The 17,698-nt window shown below is 40.8% G+C and overlaps 1 protein-coding gene across 4 annotated transcripts in view; it reads right to left on the bottom strand.

Moving 5' to 3' along the window:
• Positions 1-11,486: 11,486 nt before the first annotated feature.
• kitlga (kit ligand a) overlaps positions 11,487-17,698 on the bottom strand; it is a 42,862-nt gene continuing 36,650 nt past the window's right edge. For 2 of the 4 annotated variants that reach the window (XM_078790712.1, XM_058075923.2), the window contains 3 exons: positions 17,506-17,618; positions 16,664-16,719; positions 11,487-16,569 (listed from right to left, as the gene is read on the bottom strand). In XM_078790712.1, the coding sequence (XP_078646838.1) occupies positions 16,689-16,719; positions 17,506-17,618 (144 nt within the window). In that variant the 3' untranslated portion in view covers positions 11,487-16,569; positions 16,664-16,688. The remainder of the gene's footprint in view (positions 16,570-16,663; positions 16,720-17,505; positions 17,619-17,698) is intronic. The other 2 variants (XM_078790713.1, XM_058075924.2) reach the window with 1 other exon arrangement.

Here is a 17,698-nt window from a genome sequence, read left to right as displayed (position 1 = left end):
CACACTGCTGGAAGATAATTTTCCAGTAAATAAAAAGTGTCCCATCTTTGGTGCTTTTTATGCATTAAAAACCATTCCGGTATCTGCTAAGCTATGTAAACAAGCTAGCTTTGTGTTCTAGGTGACAAAGCAAAGTAGTGTCATATCTAATCATACATCTTATTAATAAGGAATTCATTTTCTTTTTATAATATACAAAGAGCCAATGAAAAATGTCATGGAGCAAAAATGGGCACCCCACTTTGGACACCCCACTTTGCACACCCAATGTGTTTTTTTTTTAGGAAAGTGCAACAACGATGAGACGACAAAAGACTCAGATTGAGATTATGAGGAAATACAGCCACTTAGAAACATAACAGGGTTTGGCCGATTGTATACATTTTTACATATTGTCTTTTTACTCTGTTGATTGTACTGTATGGTACTATAACACTATAACAAGAAGTATAACAAGGATCCAGTCTAAAACAATATTAGAAATATAAAAGGCCCTTCAGCGTTGGAATGACATTAGCCACTTGAAGGGCAATCAAAAGGAGGCCAACTAATGAAAATGGAACGTGACTCAGGCCTTTTTATTTCATTCAGTTGCAATATTTCCACCTGCTCTTTATCATCATAACAGCATCCCATCCTGGGGATCAGGCAACTATTAACAGTTTCACAGGTTAGTCACCAGCATCCCATAACCACCATCCAAACAACATACAGTATGTTGGTCGTGCTGGTTTTACCAGCATCCAATGCTAAGCAAGATACTTTTTTTTTTTAAACCTGTGGACCAGAACCCCCTCATCCCACCACATCACCCCCATCCTGCAGCAACTCCACTGGCTCCCAGTGACTCAAAGAATCACCTCCAAAATCCTTCTGTTCACCTATAAGTCCATCCATAACCTTGCCCCCCCTAACCTCTCTGACCTCATCCACATTCTCAAGCCATCCCGTTCCCTCAGATCTTCTGCGTCCCTCCATCTCACTGTACCCTCTGCACGTCTTAGCACTATGGGGAGCAGAGCTTTCAGCCGCTCTGCTCCCCAACTCTGGAACTCATTGCCACCAGACCTCCGTAACTCTGCCACCCTTTCCATCTTCAAATCCAAACTCAAAACTCATCTGTTCAAACTTGCCTATTCTCTTTAACTGCTTCACATGGTCCCCCCTCCCCCGATTTATTGTATGTTCTTATTTATTGTATGTTGTCTTTTATCTTGTATTTTATATTGCCGTGTTTTTATCTTCTGTACAGCGACCTTGGCTGTCCTGAAAGGCGCTTTTAAATAAAATGTATTATTATTATTATTATTTGGAATTTACCAGCTCAACAGGTAACACACAAACTGTAATAAAAGATACTATTGATGCTATTCCATCAGTCGGCATCCCAATGAGAGAGGACATTGTAAGGAACTTTTTTCTGTGTCTGTTTCACATAGCCTGCTCTACTTAGCAGTATGATTCACTGCCTGGGGGGGTGATGGGGCGTTTTACCTTGTTGACTGAAGTAGCATTAGTTCCGATCAAAGGGTTTGTGAAATCAATGCGCCTAGGAAAGACTTACAATAATGTTTTAAATCATCAAAAGAAGGCAAAATACTGTATTACATGTTATCATCAATGTACTTGTTCATACATGATCACAGCATGTATATAGAAACAAGTAAGAATTGAAAAAAAGTAATTAAATGTAAAAAAAAAAAAAGTTTTGCAAATTAAGTTTAACTTCCCCACCCTAATTTTTTGGAGTGCCATCAACTGAGAGTCTGGGCCCCGAGGCAGTGCTTCCATCCTCTCCATGAGTGGAATTGGCTCCCAACCCCACTCAAAAGTCTCGTCAAATTGTCTGGCTGTTTGTGCTGTTAACGTTTGTGCTTCTTTTGTTTTTGGAGTTTTTACAGTTTAGTCCAAAGGTTTAGTCCCAGCCACCCAAATGTTTGGAATGAAACCAAAATTTTATTTTTTTGTGCTACAGTAGCGTTGTTTTGTACAGTTAAAATGTTTGTACTGCTTTCGTACACACAGGTATTTGAAGGTGACTGCATAATTTGGATGGCAGGGGTTGGGCGAACTTTGGTTGACCTATGAAAATAACTGTAATAACTCTGTAATAACCTAAAAATAAAAGCAGGATAAATGTTCATTTTAACTGAACAAAGCACCACTAATATAGTACTAAATAAATGTCACTATTTTGGTTTCAGTCTGAGCATGTTGGGGGCTGATTGTGTAATAACCCCAAAACCTACACCATTAATACTCTCAAAAAACAAAACCAGCACAAAAATTCATTTTAACAGGACAGAACAATTATTATTATTATTATTTTAAAATATTAATATTCATATTAAGAATATTTTGTTAATTTAATTTAATTTAATTTAATTTTACCACGTGTCAGACATTCTGCTTCTATCAGGGTGGAATTTAAGGCGTTTTCCTTCTTTTCCCTCATCGTTGTCCTTATAGCACCTCACCTCTTCCGTCTTCATCTTCTGATTTTTCTTTTTTGTTGTTGAGTGGCAAAGACATACATGCCAAGTCTGCGGTCTTGATACTCGGGTTTTGAACTACTGGGGGGCATACCTGGCCAGGAATACAAGATCAGAACAAATTGCTAACACCCTCAACTTGACAGGCAAGAGGTACAGATTCTTTGAGATAAATGAGTTACAAGTGCTGACAGCTGCCAGCAAGTCAAGATAATTGGCTAAATACTGTGCAAAGTGGTTCCTTAGCAACAATGCCAAACATAAAGGAAAATGACACCTGTCCTGGAAATATGGGTCCAAAATGAGAAACAAGGGCCATCCGGGCTGATGGAAGATGTGATATGACAAGATGTGATAAGATGTGATAAGAGCATGTTCATTCATTTTCTAACACTTTTCCTCACAAGGGTCGCGGGGGGTGCTGGAGCCTATCCCAGCTGTCTTTGGGCGAGATACACCCTGGACTGGTCGCCAGCCAATCACAGGGCACATATAGACAAACAACCATTCACACTCACATTCATACCTATGGACAATTTGGAGTGGCCAATTAACCTAGCATGTTTTTGGAATGTGGGAGGAAACCGGAGTACCCGGAGAAAACCCACGCATGCACGGGGAGAACATGCAAACTCCACACAGAGATGGCCGAGGGTGGGATTGAACCCTGGTCTCCTAGCTGTGAGGTCTGTGCGCTAACCACTCGACCGCCGTGCCGCCCAAGAGCATGTCTTGATGAATGTAAATTATCAACATCATGTGTATATCTAGACGGGACACTTTGGAAGTTATATCAAGCCTTAATGGAGGAGATGACAGTGCTACTGTCCCAAGCTGTAGACTACCACAAATAAGTTGATATCTAAGCGACCATTAACACCAATTCAAAATGGAATGAAAATTAAAAATTACAAAACAATAGCTTCATGAAGAGCCTCTTGGGGATCCTTGATGATGTCATGAATTTTAAGAAAGAAAATAGAGCACTGCACAAAGAAATCAAGATGTACATGTACAAATGTCTACATAAATGAGCATCTGACAAAACACAACAAGATACAAGATACTAAGGAAAGATACAAGGTACTAAGAAGGGAGTGCCAATCTTCATCAAGCTAAATGTAGGACTAGCAGAGGTAAGAGTTCTCGTTGTCAAAGATATCATTAATTAGGATAAATACAATAATATCACCCACCCTCGGCCATCTCTGTGTGGAGTTTGCATGTTCTCCCCGTGCATGAGTGGGTTTTCTCCGGGTACTCCGGTTTCCTCCCACATTCCAAAAACATGCTAGGTTAATTGGTGACTCCAAATTGTCCATAGGTATGAATGTGAGTGTGAATGGTTGTTTGTCTATATGTGCCCTGCGATTGGCTGGTGACCAGTCCAGGGTGTACCCCGCCTCTCGCCCGAAGACAGCTGGGGTAGGCTCCAGCACCCCTGCGACCCTCGTGAGGAAAAAGCGGTAGAAAATGAATCAATTAGCAAGTATTAGCATATTAGCTGGGGGTAATTCCTCAAAAAATGTGAGTACCTAATAATTTTTTTTGCTTCATTTTACAGGCACAATCTGAAAAGGAGTAGCAAAAGGAGAAGCAAAGCTCATTTAATCCTGCCTTCTCTCCGTTTCACATCAATCGCTAATAAATGTGTTCACTCCCTGTATTAAACATACAATAAGTCATTATTTACATTATTCTTCCATACAATAAAAGTAAAAAGGGTTATTTCCATTTCCCTGTCGAGTGTTTTTAGTGCAACATACAGCTATGCTGCATTTGTCCGTACTCAGTATGTTCGGAATGGAAGTACATGGAAGGACATATTTTTCCTGAAATGTTCCAAATTGCACAGTAACAGGGTTGTTCATCTTTGGAGCTTCCACTTTAATGTTTGTAGTTTGTGATTGTGGAACATGTTGTGTCATGCTACCATTATGAGGGAACGCTGTGGCGCCGCCTGATGTTTTTGTTTGTGACACTTGAGGCTGTTTGCCGTCATGCTCTCATCTTTGCCATCTTCAATGTTGCGGAAACAAGGGCCGATTTCTGCATACTAAACACAAAAACAAATGTGCAAAAGTGTTGTGCGTGTACAAATCTGAAGTCGGAAGTTCAGCAGGTCCTTTCTGTCACAACAAGCTGAAGAAGAAGGAGAAATGCACAAAAAGATGTGGTTTCCTCTGTGAGTTTGTGCAGCTGGAAGTGGTCGGAGGTGAAGAATGAGGAAAGGTAGCGAGCGTCCGCAGGGATTTTTTTTTTTTTTTTTTTACAATATCATCATCTCTCTTCTTGTCCACTGTGGATTGTCATTAATCAACAATGAATGTCTGCCTGGGACCAGTCGCTGCCGAGTTTGGACTGTTGATTTTACGGCCTCTCGCACTCCCATCTAGTATGAATCCTCTGGAGTGCACGACCTCTCTTGAACCTGTCATGGCGTGTGTTTCATTTCTGTCTCAGACCACAGACATGTTGACCTTCGTTTTGACATAAAAAACATGATTGGAGGCTTTTGTCTGCTGGAGCTGCTGCCAGATTGAGATTATTGAAGAGAAAAGACAGGGACATGGACACTTCAACGAGGACATGTTTTATAAGGTTTCAGTAGAGTGTCTGAATCACATTTCCACATTCCTTCAAATATTCCGCTTGCTTTTTGTACGGACTCTGCAGCAAAGATGGCTTGCTGTAGAGATATTATCTTTCAACAGCCGAGCACATTAATGTCCTTCTTTAGTTGACTCTAATTTTGTGGCGCAGCGTGGCGCACCCCACGCATTGGTAATTTTGTCCGGCGCAATTTAAATGGGTGAACAAATACAGATAATGGTGTACTCGCTCATCCCTCGTCATTGCACTTTTTTACATACAAAGCTAAGGTTAGCAAGTGGAACCATGCAGCCATAAAGATGCACCGAATAATTCAGGTTTTGAGAGATCATTGGCTGTACCTTGTCCCAAACCAAACGTTCTCATTGTCAAAATTTAGATCATCTCAATTATGCCAGGCATTGTGGCCCCTTTGGCTAGTTTGGAAAAGTTCAGTAAAATGCAACAATTGTTTAAAAATAATACACTCTGGTTTGTGGCCCTCATGAGGGGCCAAGGGGGACGTCGGTCCTTCTCACTGTAATGCAGGGGGCATCCGCCTCCTCTACTCTCTTGCTGTGCTAGCGCAGTGATTTTCAACAACTGTGCCGCGGCACACAAGTGTGCCGTGACAAATCGTCAGGTGTGCCGTGAGGAATTATTCAATATCACTTTTTTTAACTAATATGTATTAATAATTTTCTGCAAATATTATGTCATTGTCGCGTGTTATTGGTGTAAAGACTGGCAGAGCAATCTAATATTCGTCCGTGTGGCAACACGTAGCTGATTGCCTCGTTCTTCTAATAGACTTAGTGGTGACATGTTGTAACATTGTTGGTATTAGTATGCGGATCAAAAGGATCTGCTGTGGTGAGTCCGTAATCAGGAAAAAACTGAAAGAAGCAAATAATGTTGGTTATTGGTGTGCCACAAAAATTTTCCAACGTAAAAAAACATGCCGTGGCTCAAAAAAGGTTGAAAAACACTGTGCTAGCGAACCAAATGGCTACGTTTGTGAATACACAGAACTTGATGGAAAATGTCCTCTTTGAGGACCATTGGAAGGATTTTCATTTTGGGACAAATGATCAATAATATATAGTGTTTTATAGTGTTTTAGCTGTTCAATACTAGACAGTCTCATCAAAAACGACTACAGGGTGATCAAGCCTGCGCCTGTGCCCCATGCCCAATCATGAGTAAAGTGCCTGGAATGAGAGGTGGGGGGAGGCAATGAGATTCCGACCAGGGACCAAAAAACTGCGCCACCCACCGGGTCATCAAAACTTGTCATATCTGTCGCATAGCCCGTGCATGAATGCCAAGGTCCTTCATAAGCCTGATGGTAGAGGAAGCCCCAAAACCAAATGGAGGACGACACATTGTGACCATATTTTGGAGTAAATGTGATTATTATTAAATAATCACATTCACAGTCACAGTGTTTGAGAGATTCAAATGGCGGTATATATGGATTTGGTTAACAATATCTCATAAAGTTACTATAAATAGTGTCCACAGAGACTACATTTGAGTGTTCTTCATTCCTAGAAACTTTACAAAAGACCTTGGCGCTCCATCCTTGTTGTTGTGCATCTACTGCCAGATATGCGTAGTGCACTTTCTTTCCATCATAGGCCTCTTCGGTGGCATCCTCCCATGGAGGACTACAATGTTGACCACCTTTAGTGAAGGGGACCATAACACCATGTCTCTCCTGATGGTGGTGGTTGCAATCTATGGGGGAAAGATGCTTGCCAATATCAAACCCAATACCAAACGTGGGCCATGGCTAGCTGCGCAGCTTCTGGTTTGATTCTGTTGATTCTGTTTCTGTCCCTCTTGAGCAACTGTTGGCACAGAGAGAGATAGAATTGGTTGGAGACTCTTGAGGACCTTGTTTAGCCTCCAGGTGTAGCGGCCTTGTCTGAGGCTGGCCCTACAAGTGGTCGAGATGTGTTTGAAGGTCGATGAATTTGGGCAGACGGTGCAGGTTAGGCCCTCGTATTCTGATGCAAGAGAAAAATTAGGGTGTGTCAGAGTCATTATCACTGCTGATGCTGTCAACAAGACAGAGATTCCCATCTCATGAGTGGCGGCGTCAGTGTTGGTGCTACAATATTTTATTACAACCACATACCCACCTTTAAGTGACGAATGAGTTTCCTTGTGTTTTGCCATTAACTGATTAATTATGTCTGGGAGAGCCTGCCAGCACACGCACTCCTCTGATTGGTCAGATGTCAAGTGCTGTAAATCATTGTGTGGTCAGATGACAGGTCTCTTTTCTCTCCTCCGCCTCAAGGTAGCGTATCCATTGCACATACGATTACGCCTATCAACAATCATGCCTATACACTGCATGCGTGCTACCGTGCAAATGCCTCCCCCCGTGCAAAATATGGCCCCCCCTGGAAGATGAGCATGTGTGTAGTTGGCCAAATGTGGCCCGCAGAACACTAGTTTGAGGCCCCTGCCTTGATATGAAAGTTTAATGTTAGTGCGGCCCGTGCAAGTTTGATATGGATGCTGTATGGTATCATGTACCCAGAAAATATTATTACGTTTGATTAATGTTCATGTTAAAGGTTAAATAACTGTTAATAGTTATCCTCCCTATCCGTGTGGAAGTGGTAAGTTTTGGGCTATTTAAGTTTAAAGGAAATAACTTGAAGGCTACCGTTTAGGTCGCTAGATCTCTAGTTTGCGAGTTAGCATGTGTCTCAAGACCCTGCAGTTGCGCAATATGTTGTAAATAAAAAGAGTATAAATATGACTATAGTCGTGTTTTGTCATGTCTACAGGGCTCTAATAATGCTTTGTTAATTTTAATCTGAAAAAAATAATTTGTCTACCCACCAACTATATGTGGTTTCTTGAGTTTTTATTATTTGCCGTTTTATTATTGTTATTATATTTATTTATTACTGATTGATTGATTTTCTTTATTCTTGATTTGTTTATTTATTCTTCATCTTATTTTGTGCAGAAAAATTAAAATTAAGATATTTGAGAACAGTGGAATGTTTTATCAGAGCTTTTATTGTAAAAAATCGGAACCAAAGCACTGAAAAAGTTTGTATATTTTTCTGTTTTTAATAAATGTGTTTTGTTTTTTTTGGAAAACCTGATGCGGCCCAGCCTTGCCCAGACCCTAGCTCCAGTGCCCCCCAGGGAAATTGAGTTTGAGACCCCTGGGTTAAAGGCTCGTCACAGTGTTTGAGAGATTCAAATGGTGGTACAGTGAAGAAAATAAGTATTTGAACACCCTGCTATTTTGCTATTTCTCCCACTTAGAAATGATGGAGGGGTCTGAAATTTTCATCGTAGGTGCATGTCCACTGTGAGAGAGATAAACTAAAAAGAAAAATCCAGAAATCACAATGCATGATTTTTTAACAATTTATTTGTGTGATACAGCTGCAAATAAGTATTTGAACACCTGTGTATCATCTAGAATTCTGACCCTGAAAGACCTGTTAGTCTGCCCATTAGAAGTCCACCTGCACTCCATGTATCATCCTGAATCAGATGCACCTGTTTGAGGTCGTTAGCTGCATAAAGACACCTGTCCACCCCATACAATCAGTAAGACTTTAACTTGTAACATGGCGAAGACCAAAGAGCTGTCCAAAGACACCAGAGACAAAATTGTACACCTCCACAAGGCTGGAAAGGGCTACGGAGCAATTACCAAGCAGCTTGGTGAAAAAAGGTCCACTGTTGGAGCTATCATTAGAAAATGGAAGAAGCTAAACATGACGGTCAATCTCAATCGGAGTGGAGCCCCATGCAAGATATCACCTCGTGGGGTCTCAATGATTCTAAGAAAGGTGAGGAATCAGCCCAGAACTACACGACAGGACTTGGTCAATGACCTGAAAAGAGCTGGGACCACCGTTTCCAAGGTTACTGTAGGTAATACACTAAGACGTCATGATGTGAAATCATGCATGGCACGAAAGGTTCCCCTGCTTAAACCAGCACATGTCAAGGCCCGTCTTAAGTTTGCATATGACCATTTGGATGATACACAGGAGTCATGGGAGAAAGTTTTATGGTCAGATGAGACCAAAATAGAACTTTTTGGTCATAATTCCAATAAGCGTGTTTGGAGGAAGAAGAATGAAGAGTACAATCCGAAGAACACCATCCCTACTGTGAAGCATGGGGGTGGTAGCATCATGCTTTGGGGGTGTTTTTCTGCACATGGGACAGGACGAGTGCACTGCATTAAAGAGAGGATGACTGGGGCCGTGTATTGTGAGATTTTGGGGAACAACCTCCTTCCCTCTGTCAGAGCATTGAAGATGGGTCGTGGCTGGGTCTTCCAACACGACAACGACCCGAAGCACACAGCCAGGAAAACCAAGGAGTGGCTCCGTAAGAAGCATATCAAGGTTCTAGCATGGCCCAGCCAGTCTCCAGACCTGAACCCAATCGAAAATCTTTGGAGGGAGCTCAAACTCCGTGTTTCTCAGCGACAGCCCAGAAACCTGACTGATCTAGAGAAGATCTGTGTGGAGGAGTGGGCCAAGATCCCTCCTGCAGTGTGTGCAAACCTGGTGAAAAACTACAGGAAACGTTTGACCTCTGTAATAGCAAACAAAGGCTACTGTACCAAATATTAACATTCATTTTCTCAGGTGTTCAAATACTTATTAGCAGCTGTATCACACAAATAAATTGTTAAAAAATCATGCATTGTGATTTCTGGATTTTTCTTTTTAGTTTATCTCTCTCACAGTGGACATGCACCTACGATGAAAATTTCAGACCCCTCCATGATTTCTAAGTGGGAGAAATAGCAAAATAGCAGGGTGTTCAAATACTTATTTTCTTCACTGTATATATGGATTTGGTTAACAATCTCTCGTAAAGTTACTATAAATAGTGTCCACAGAGACTACATTTGAGTGTTCTTCATTCCTAGAAACTTTACAAAAGCCACATTAGGAAGACTGAATGTATTCCGTATGCATAAGCCTTCCTTCATTCAACAGATTCCCTCAAAGAGCGCCATCACACACACGGGTGTCTCACCTGGCACATTTTGATGGGAGCCCTTATAAAGTCCACTTGCCAGACATGAGAAGATAAGCAGCAACCTACTCCATAACGCTACATTAATGCTACATTAAAGTTCTAAAAGTTTTGAGCGGTAGTGTCCATAAAGACAGGATACATAAATGGTACCAGGGCCTATGACTGAGATTTCATTCCTTGTACAAATGTAAGACACCCTGTGTTGGCTGCTGTATGTCCTATCTAGTAATACTGCATATTTTCGCATTGTAGCCAGCCTAAGGCTATTAGGCTATTTGGCATGATTATTGCAATCATCATGCAATAATCATGTGAGGTGGATGGAATGTCTTGGAAGAGGAGAAGCCCTCAATAACACCAAAAACAGGCCTTTTGTGCACCCAGAAAAAGGTTTTGACCTTAAGGTTCAGCTCAAATGACAAATGGGGGCAAAAACAAAAGTGTTGTGTTTATATTTTTGACTTTATATTTACTGAGAAAAATTGTAACTTGTTCATATTTTTCCCCTGGTGGATAGACATAGACATAGACATAGACTTTTTTTATTGTCATTGCACAATAACACAGCAGTGAAATTGCCAACGAAATGTCGTTGCCTGGCTCCCGTGTAATAATAATAAAAAAAAAATATATATATATATATAAATAAAAAATAAATAATAATGTGGAGAATAAATAGATTACATCGAATATGAACAATGTACAGCTTAAACTGTAATTTGTACAAATAATTTAAATAATTTAGAATAAATAACAATAATTTAAAGTTTTGATTATGCATGTAGGCAGGTATAATCTTAATGATTGTTCCGAGTCACAAATGACAAATGTACATAATTTGCTGCAATGATGGGTTCACTCCTTGGCCACAAGTTGTTCAGTTGTGTATGCTTTTCTCCCCTGTGTCATATCATTGACTCCCAGATATATTTTATCTAGATTAGCCCTGAAAATTCTAACTTCAACTTGCTACTGGCTTGGGTGCAAGGACGCTTTTAAATTTATAGAGATGGGAAAGATAGAAACCATTGGAAAAGTCCATGTTTTTTGGTACATGGTACACGTCTGTTGGCTTATTCAAAACAGACTGCTGTCTTTAAATAATGTTCTTCTAGTAATAGCTGTAACTACACGTTGCTAATAATAAGTAATATAGTAATGGAATGTAGCCTACCTATGTTCCGTGCACAAAAGGTATTTTCTCATGCAGACTGACCAGCTGTCAAAGGCTGCTAGCTGGCAGGAGGCACACAACTAATGAAAGTGGGCCTTCAAGTAACAAAGTATTTTGCCGCAAGTGAATGTTTGAAGAGGGTGTGTGAGCCGACATGAAGAAATGACAACGCTAGCGTGAACAGTGGGATAAATGTACTTTATTCATATGGTATGTATGTTTGTTTACATTTATACAAAAATACAGAATACAGTAGAGTTCTCACCCAGAGTACCAACTGGGCATTCATAATAATATTAATAATATCAATATCTGCCTTTCGGGCCACCAGACATACTTCCAGTCCAGAGCCATTCGAGTGTCCCACAGTGAAGCGGGCAGCATCGTCCCTGCCCTAAAGTCATGTGGCTGGACAACTGCCAGCAAAGGAGGAACATTATTTTTCGGGGTGGTGGTTCTCTCACTCAGCCGTGTGTTCATTCATTCATTCATTCACAGCTTTTGCAGCTCATCATAATCAACTTTGGGGTACGATAGGCCTGCGTTTCTGTGGAAAAACCGGACAACGCTGAAGAGGAATTTGCCAGTCCTAATATGTTATATTGGGACATTTTGGAATCAATGACATAGAAATTATGGAACAGGTGACACACTTTTTTGCTGAACCAATGAGGTCAACTTGCTGATGCTCGATGAATGTTCCAAATGTACAAAAAGAATGAGGTATAGACATCATCTGACTTGATTGCTGATTATTTGTGTCTTACACTACTCGCTGTAAATCAGCAGAGGCGCTGTTGATACGGTTTCAACTAGTATGCGGTCTAAAAAAAAAACCCATCAGCATCCACTATGGCTGTTTCATTCTGCTCATACGTCACTGGCTTGGAAACAGGAGTTAAGAACACTCAGAGACCGTCCCATGATATTGAAAAATAAAAAAAAATGAAATGTTCTACATTTTCACTCCATTTGGTTCCCATTCCAAGTCCCAAGTTCAGATTTTTGTGATTCAACTTCTGAGTTCCTTAAACAAATGGTAGCGTTATTTCAATGTGGAATTTTCAAATCAGAATGGAACCTTCCACTGTGTCCAATCCAACAAGGCACAAAACTAAAATTGACCTGCTTTTTTTCATGAGTTCGGCAGCTTGTTTGCTTGTCATTAATGGAGAACTGTCTTTGTAAGTATTGCATAGTACGAACTTCGGTCTCTCGTGTCTCTTTGTCTAAATTGTCCAAATATTTAGACCTTCCTCTTCAATAATCTTCATACATTTTCTTTTCAGAATAATATGACTTTGGTCATACAATAGTAAAATTCTTAATTAATTATATTATTATTATATTTTAGACTACTCCCATAATCTTAGAACTTTCCACAACCTAATTTTCCAAAAACTTTATTTGGTTTTGTTTGTTTCTCATACTATTAGGACTTTTAAATAATAACATCCTTTTTTTCTTTAATATTTAAAATTTATGCTACAAAAACAACATTATTTTTCTTCATAATATTCAGACGTTATTCTTGTCAAATTACAAATAAACTTTTTCTTGTTAGATTAATATTTTTTTTGTAAATATTATTTTGTAAATACTTTATTCTTGTAAAATTACTGCTGATTTTTTAAATTTTTGCTGTGCATTAAAAAACGTAAAAAAAAAAATGAAATCTTCACCTGACAAACCTAATAAACACGTTAATGTCAGATTTTGACACCAGTCTAAAGTGTGGATAGAGCCGTCTAAGTGTCGCACCGTATTAGGTCCTCCAATGAATGTGGTTTGCAGGCACAGAACAAAGCCGACATAACTGCTGTTCCCTAGAGACGACGTGCCTCCTAGAGTGGCCGTTTATTGTGTTAGCATCTTCTGAAGAGTTGCTAACTGACGTTAGCTGGCTTTGTTGTTGAGCTGGAGATTGGCTTTGATGTGAATCAGACCCTTTTGGTCTTCAGATGCTTAAAAGATGCTCTGTTGTGCAACTTCATTGCGTACATGTGGCTTTTTGGATGATTATTTGAAAGTTGCATTTCCTGTGCATTTTTCATATTAAAATGGATTAGTCAGATTGTCAACACTTTGTTGGTCTTGTTGGGTAAAGTTAAAGGTGCTGTCTGCCTTGATTAGGTAGGGTGACCAAAAGTCCTGTGTTCCCAGGACATGTCCTATCCTGGCTTTTGTTTTATTTCTTTTAGAAAGTGATGAAAATGTCATGTTTTAGTTACTTGTCCAGTGAAACTACTATTAAGTAATACTATTTTCTTACAAGAGAGATTTTTTAGGTTATTTGCACACCATTGGAAACATTATTTTAAGCATAATAGAACATTTTAAGGCATCTTTGGGTAAACTTTGAGTATCATTTGAGTATATCACTGCTGGGCTTACTGTCCTTGTTTTCTGTTATTTAAATATGGTCACCCTACCCAGACGGCACTTGCATTTAAGCATTATATCCAGCCGTCTTCCTGCTTTGAGAATGTAAGCTACGCCCGACATAAAACATTAACATGTCAGCTAATGATAGCTATTTAGTGACAATCATCTTATTCTGGTCGAAAGACAATACAAACTCATTTTTCATGCAGTTTAACTCATTGGTTCAATCTATTGTTTTAAACAACACTAACATATGCTAGCTGCCGGTGGTGTTATATTTTTGTGTTTTTTATTGAATATACAATGTATAAATGTAATGTATGTTCCTCATTTATTTGGAGCCTTGTAAACATGAAATAACAACCCTTACACTCCTATTAGTCTTTGGTTACACCACATTGCGCAACAAGGATCACTGCAGGGACATACATAGAATATAGCAAGCTGCCGAGCTAACAAGTTAGCCTCCAATTTTATTTGTTCTAAACTTGGAAAATGTTTCAACCGGAGTGGAAAGGACAAAGTAAGAAGCCAGAAACGTTCCACTTCCACACAGAATGGGAAGAGAATTTTTTTTTACTCTGTCATGCCATGGTTGACTCCATGCAGTGTGAAGGTAATGTAAACTAATGTCATGTCTCAGTGTAACAGTATCAGTATCAGTGTAACATTGATGATGCCCGGTGACCTAACATAGAATTATATTCCATTCCATTCCCCTACGCTTATCCGGGTCCAGCAGTCTCAGTAGGGAAGCCCAAACTTCCAACGTCCTACAGCTCCATGGGAGGACACCAAGGCTTAGACATAGAGAGACATAATCTCTCCAGCGTGTTCTAGGTCTGCCCTGGAGCCTTCTCTTGGTTGGGCATGCCCGGAACACCTCACCATGAAGGTGTCCGAGAGGCATCTGGACTACGGATGCCTGAGCCACCTCAACTGGCTCCTCTCTATGTGAAGGAGAAGTGGCTCTACTCTGAATACACTGACCGCATTACTGCAGATGCTGCTCCGATCGACCTTCCCTCAGTCGTGGTGCTTAGTCTCATCCCAGAAGCTTCACACTCAGATGGAAACCGTCCAGTAAACACTGAAGATCACAGCCCAAAGAGGCCATCAGGACCACATCGTCCACAAATAGCAGAGTTGAGATCCTAAGGCCCCTGAAGCGGACTCCCTCGATGCGAACCAAGCTCCTGTTCTGGTTGGACTGAATGGCAAATAGTAGCACGCCACCAATCCCGTACTCCCAGAGTTCACCCCAGAGAATGCTGCAAGGGATACGGTCGAATGCCTTTTCCAAGTCCACAATGTACATGTAGCCCGGTTGGGCAAACTCCCATCCACCCTCCAGCGTCTTCGCGAGGGTGTAGAGCTGGTCCAGTGCTTCACCCTCTGGTTTCACCCTCTGGTCACCCTTCTTAAAAAAGGGGGACCACCACCCCGATCTGCCAACCCAAAGGTACTGATCCCGGCTTCCATGCAATGTTAAAGAGACATGTCCATACGACTACATATAACTTGTATTTCAATATGTTTTGATTAATAATAGGCTATTGTCAACCAATACGCAACGATCATTTAGTCATTTATTTTTGGAAAACTGCGAGCGAACAATGTTTGAAACGTGATGTAACGAAGGATGACTGAACTTTCAATACAAACACTTCGGTTTTCTTGTGTGGTCTTTCTATGTGCTGTAGCTTAGGTGACTTTCTGGTGGACTGAGGAAACGATCCCAACCCTGCTCAGTGTTACCCATCATGTCACGACCTCATGTTTCAGCAAACACAGTGGAACCTCTAAAGCAGATCATCCCAACAATTTGCCATTGAATCAAAACATTTGTAAAAAAAAAAAAACTTTGGAGTTCAAACTGCCTCACGTGAGGCTTTTTTTTTGTTGCTTTTTACAAATATGTAACAAGATGTTAGATGAAGTAAGCAGACTCACGTCCGAAGCAGTAAAACTCCAGCGTCACCACATGCCTCCTCATTTGTTAGCAAATTTGTAGTAAATACTGATTCTGATTCACTTCCTATATTGGCATGACATTTAAGAATGTGAAAATACGACTTAATATTGACTTTACACTTAATAACGTTTCTATTTCCCATGACCTACATACTTAGTGTTTGACCTTAGAGGTTCCACTGAATATGAAATTGTTATATTTTGCGGTGTCCACATATGATTGGCATGTTACAAGATGTCTGGTACCATTGGTGCAAAGTCAAGTTGTTCAACATGAGTCAGTGGTTCTACTGGAGGACGAGCATCCAGACCATAAGGGAAAACGAGAAATGTCACTCGTTCTGGAATGTTTTCTTTTTTTCAGTTTGTAGGACGAAGGACGATGTGAGGTGCTCCACCTCAAAAAGTGTAGAAGTGTAGCAGCTCAGTGCCACGATCAATAAATAAATAGATCTTACACACGCTTCAGTGAGACGAGTTGATCTGTGGAGGGGAGTGTGATGCTCTTTGGAATCCGAGAACATTGCAGACGCATTGAGAAGGAGGTGAAGATGAGGATGAGCGGAGGTAGCACTTCATCGCATCATCATCCAGCATCCTCTTCTCTGCGGACAGTCGTCAATCTCCACAAAGTTACTGAAGCAGCAGGTTCTGATGATGCATACAGTCCAACAAAAAGGGGGGGTGGCAGTGATACATGGGCTTTCAAATGGACGTCTCGGTCGTTTTGTTAAAAGCACAGGGTTAACGCAGTCTCAAAGCAAAGGCAAACTTATCCATACAGTAGAATGCTGTGGTTTAACCAGACACATTTCGCTCGTGGCAGTCACAGCTGAGCCGCCATCAATCTGGAGAGGAGTCAAAAGCGGGCCTTTCACCTCGGAAGATTTCCAGTTGAGTCACCTGAGGAACACGGGATACATCTCCATCAGAAAACCATCAGATTTAAGCTGTCGGACAATCAGGCAAAACTGGAATAGTGGGGGTCGAGTCTTACCAGCTGAACAACATGGAGGGGTTCATTACACTGTTTCAATCACATTCAGCTTGTTTCTGCATTGGGAGACACACAACAAGCTGTCACTCGCAAAAAAAAAACGGTATGTCAACGTCAATGTCGTAAAATAGTACAAAAAAGATAGTAAAGTTACTTTCTCAGTATTTTGGATAGTTCACACTACACTAACAGTACATGTATTGGTAATTTTTCTGTGTGGAACATTCGGTACGGTATAGAAGTGTACCGCCTTCCCACACGGTCCACATTATGTCAGAGGCACTCATTCAAACTGCTTACACAAAAGATAAGATGTTTCATGTTTTTTGTTGTTTTTTTAGTCATTCATTCATTTTCTACCACTTATCCTCACAAGGGTTGCGGGGGTGCTGGAGCCTATCCCAGCTGTCTTCTGGGGAGAAGTGGCGTACACCCTGGACTGGTGGCCAGCCAATCACAGGGCACATATAGACAAACAACCATTCACACTCACATTCATACCGATGGACAATTTGGAGTCACCAATTAACCTAGCATGTTTTTGGAATGTGGGAGGAAACCCACGCATGCACGGGAAGAACGTGCAAACTCCACACAGAGCTGGCCAAGGGTGGAATTGAACTAGTTTCTCCTAGCTGTGTGGCCCGCATGCTAACCACTCGCCTGCCGCGCAGCCTCAAATGAATTATTATTATTATTATTATTAGTGTCTTTCTTCATGAATGATGCTGGTGACAGCAACTCTTACAGTAGTTTGTACAAATACATACATATTATCAGGTTCTCATGAAAGGAAATAACTGAGAACCACTGTGCTGTGAATGAAACATATGGAGTCTCACTTTTCTGTTATTTCAGCATCTAGTGGGGCTGCAGTCCCTTCCGTTCCTGTGAAGAGTCCGCCTTCTCCAGGATTCTGTGGAAGATCCCGTTTGTTCCGTCGTGATCGGAGCTGCTGACGGCAGGAAATCATAGTAATCACAATGCGGGGTGCTCCAGCAACAGATTACAAGTGCTGTACACATCTGAACGAGT

The sequence above is a fragment of the Doryrhamphus excisus genome, linkage group LG1 (assembly GCF_037039965.1).
Source record: "Doryrhamphus excisus strain RoL-2023G ecotype Guam linkage group LG1, RoL_Dexc_Guam_v1.1, whole genome shotgun sequence".
In the NCBI taxonomy this organism is placed as follows: domain Eukaryota; kingdom Metazoa; phylum Chordata; class Actinopteri; order Syngnathiformes; family Syngnathidae; genus Doryrhamphus; species Doryrhamphus excisus.
Note: the sequence above shows the minus strand (reverse complement) of the source record. Positions and strands in the feature narration are given on the sequence as shown.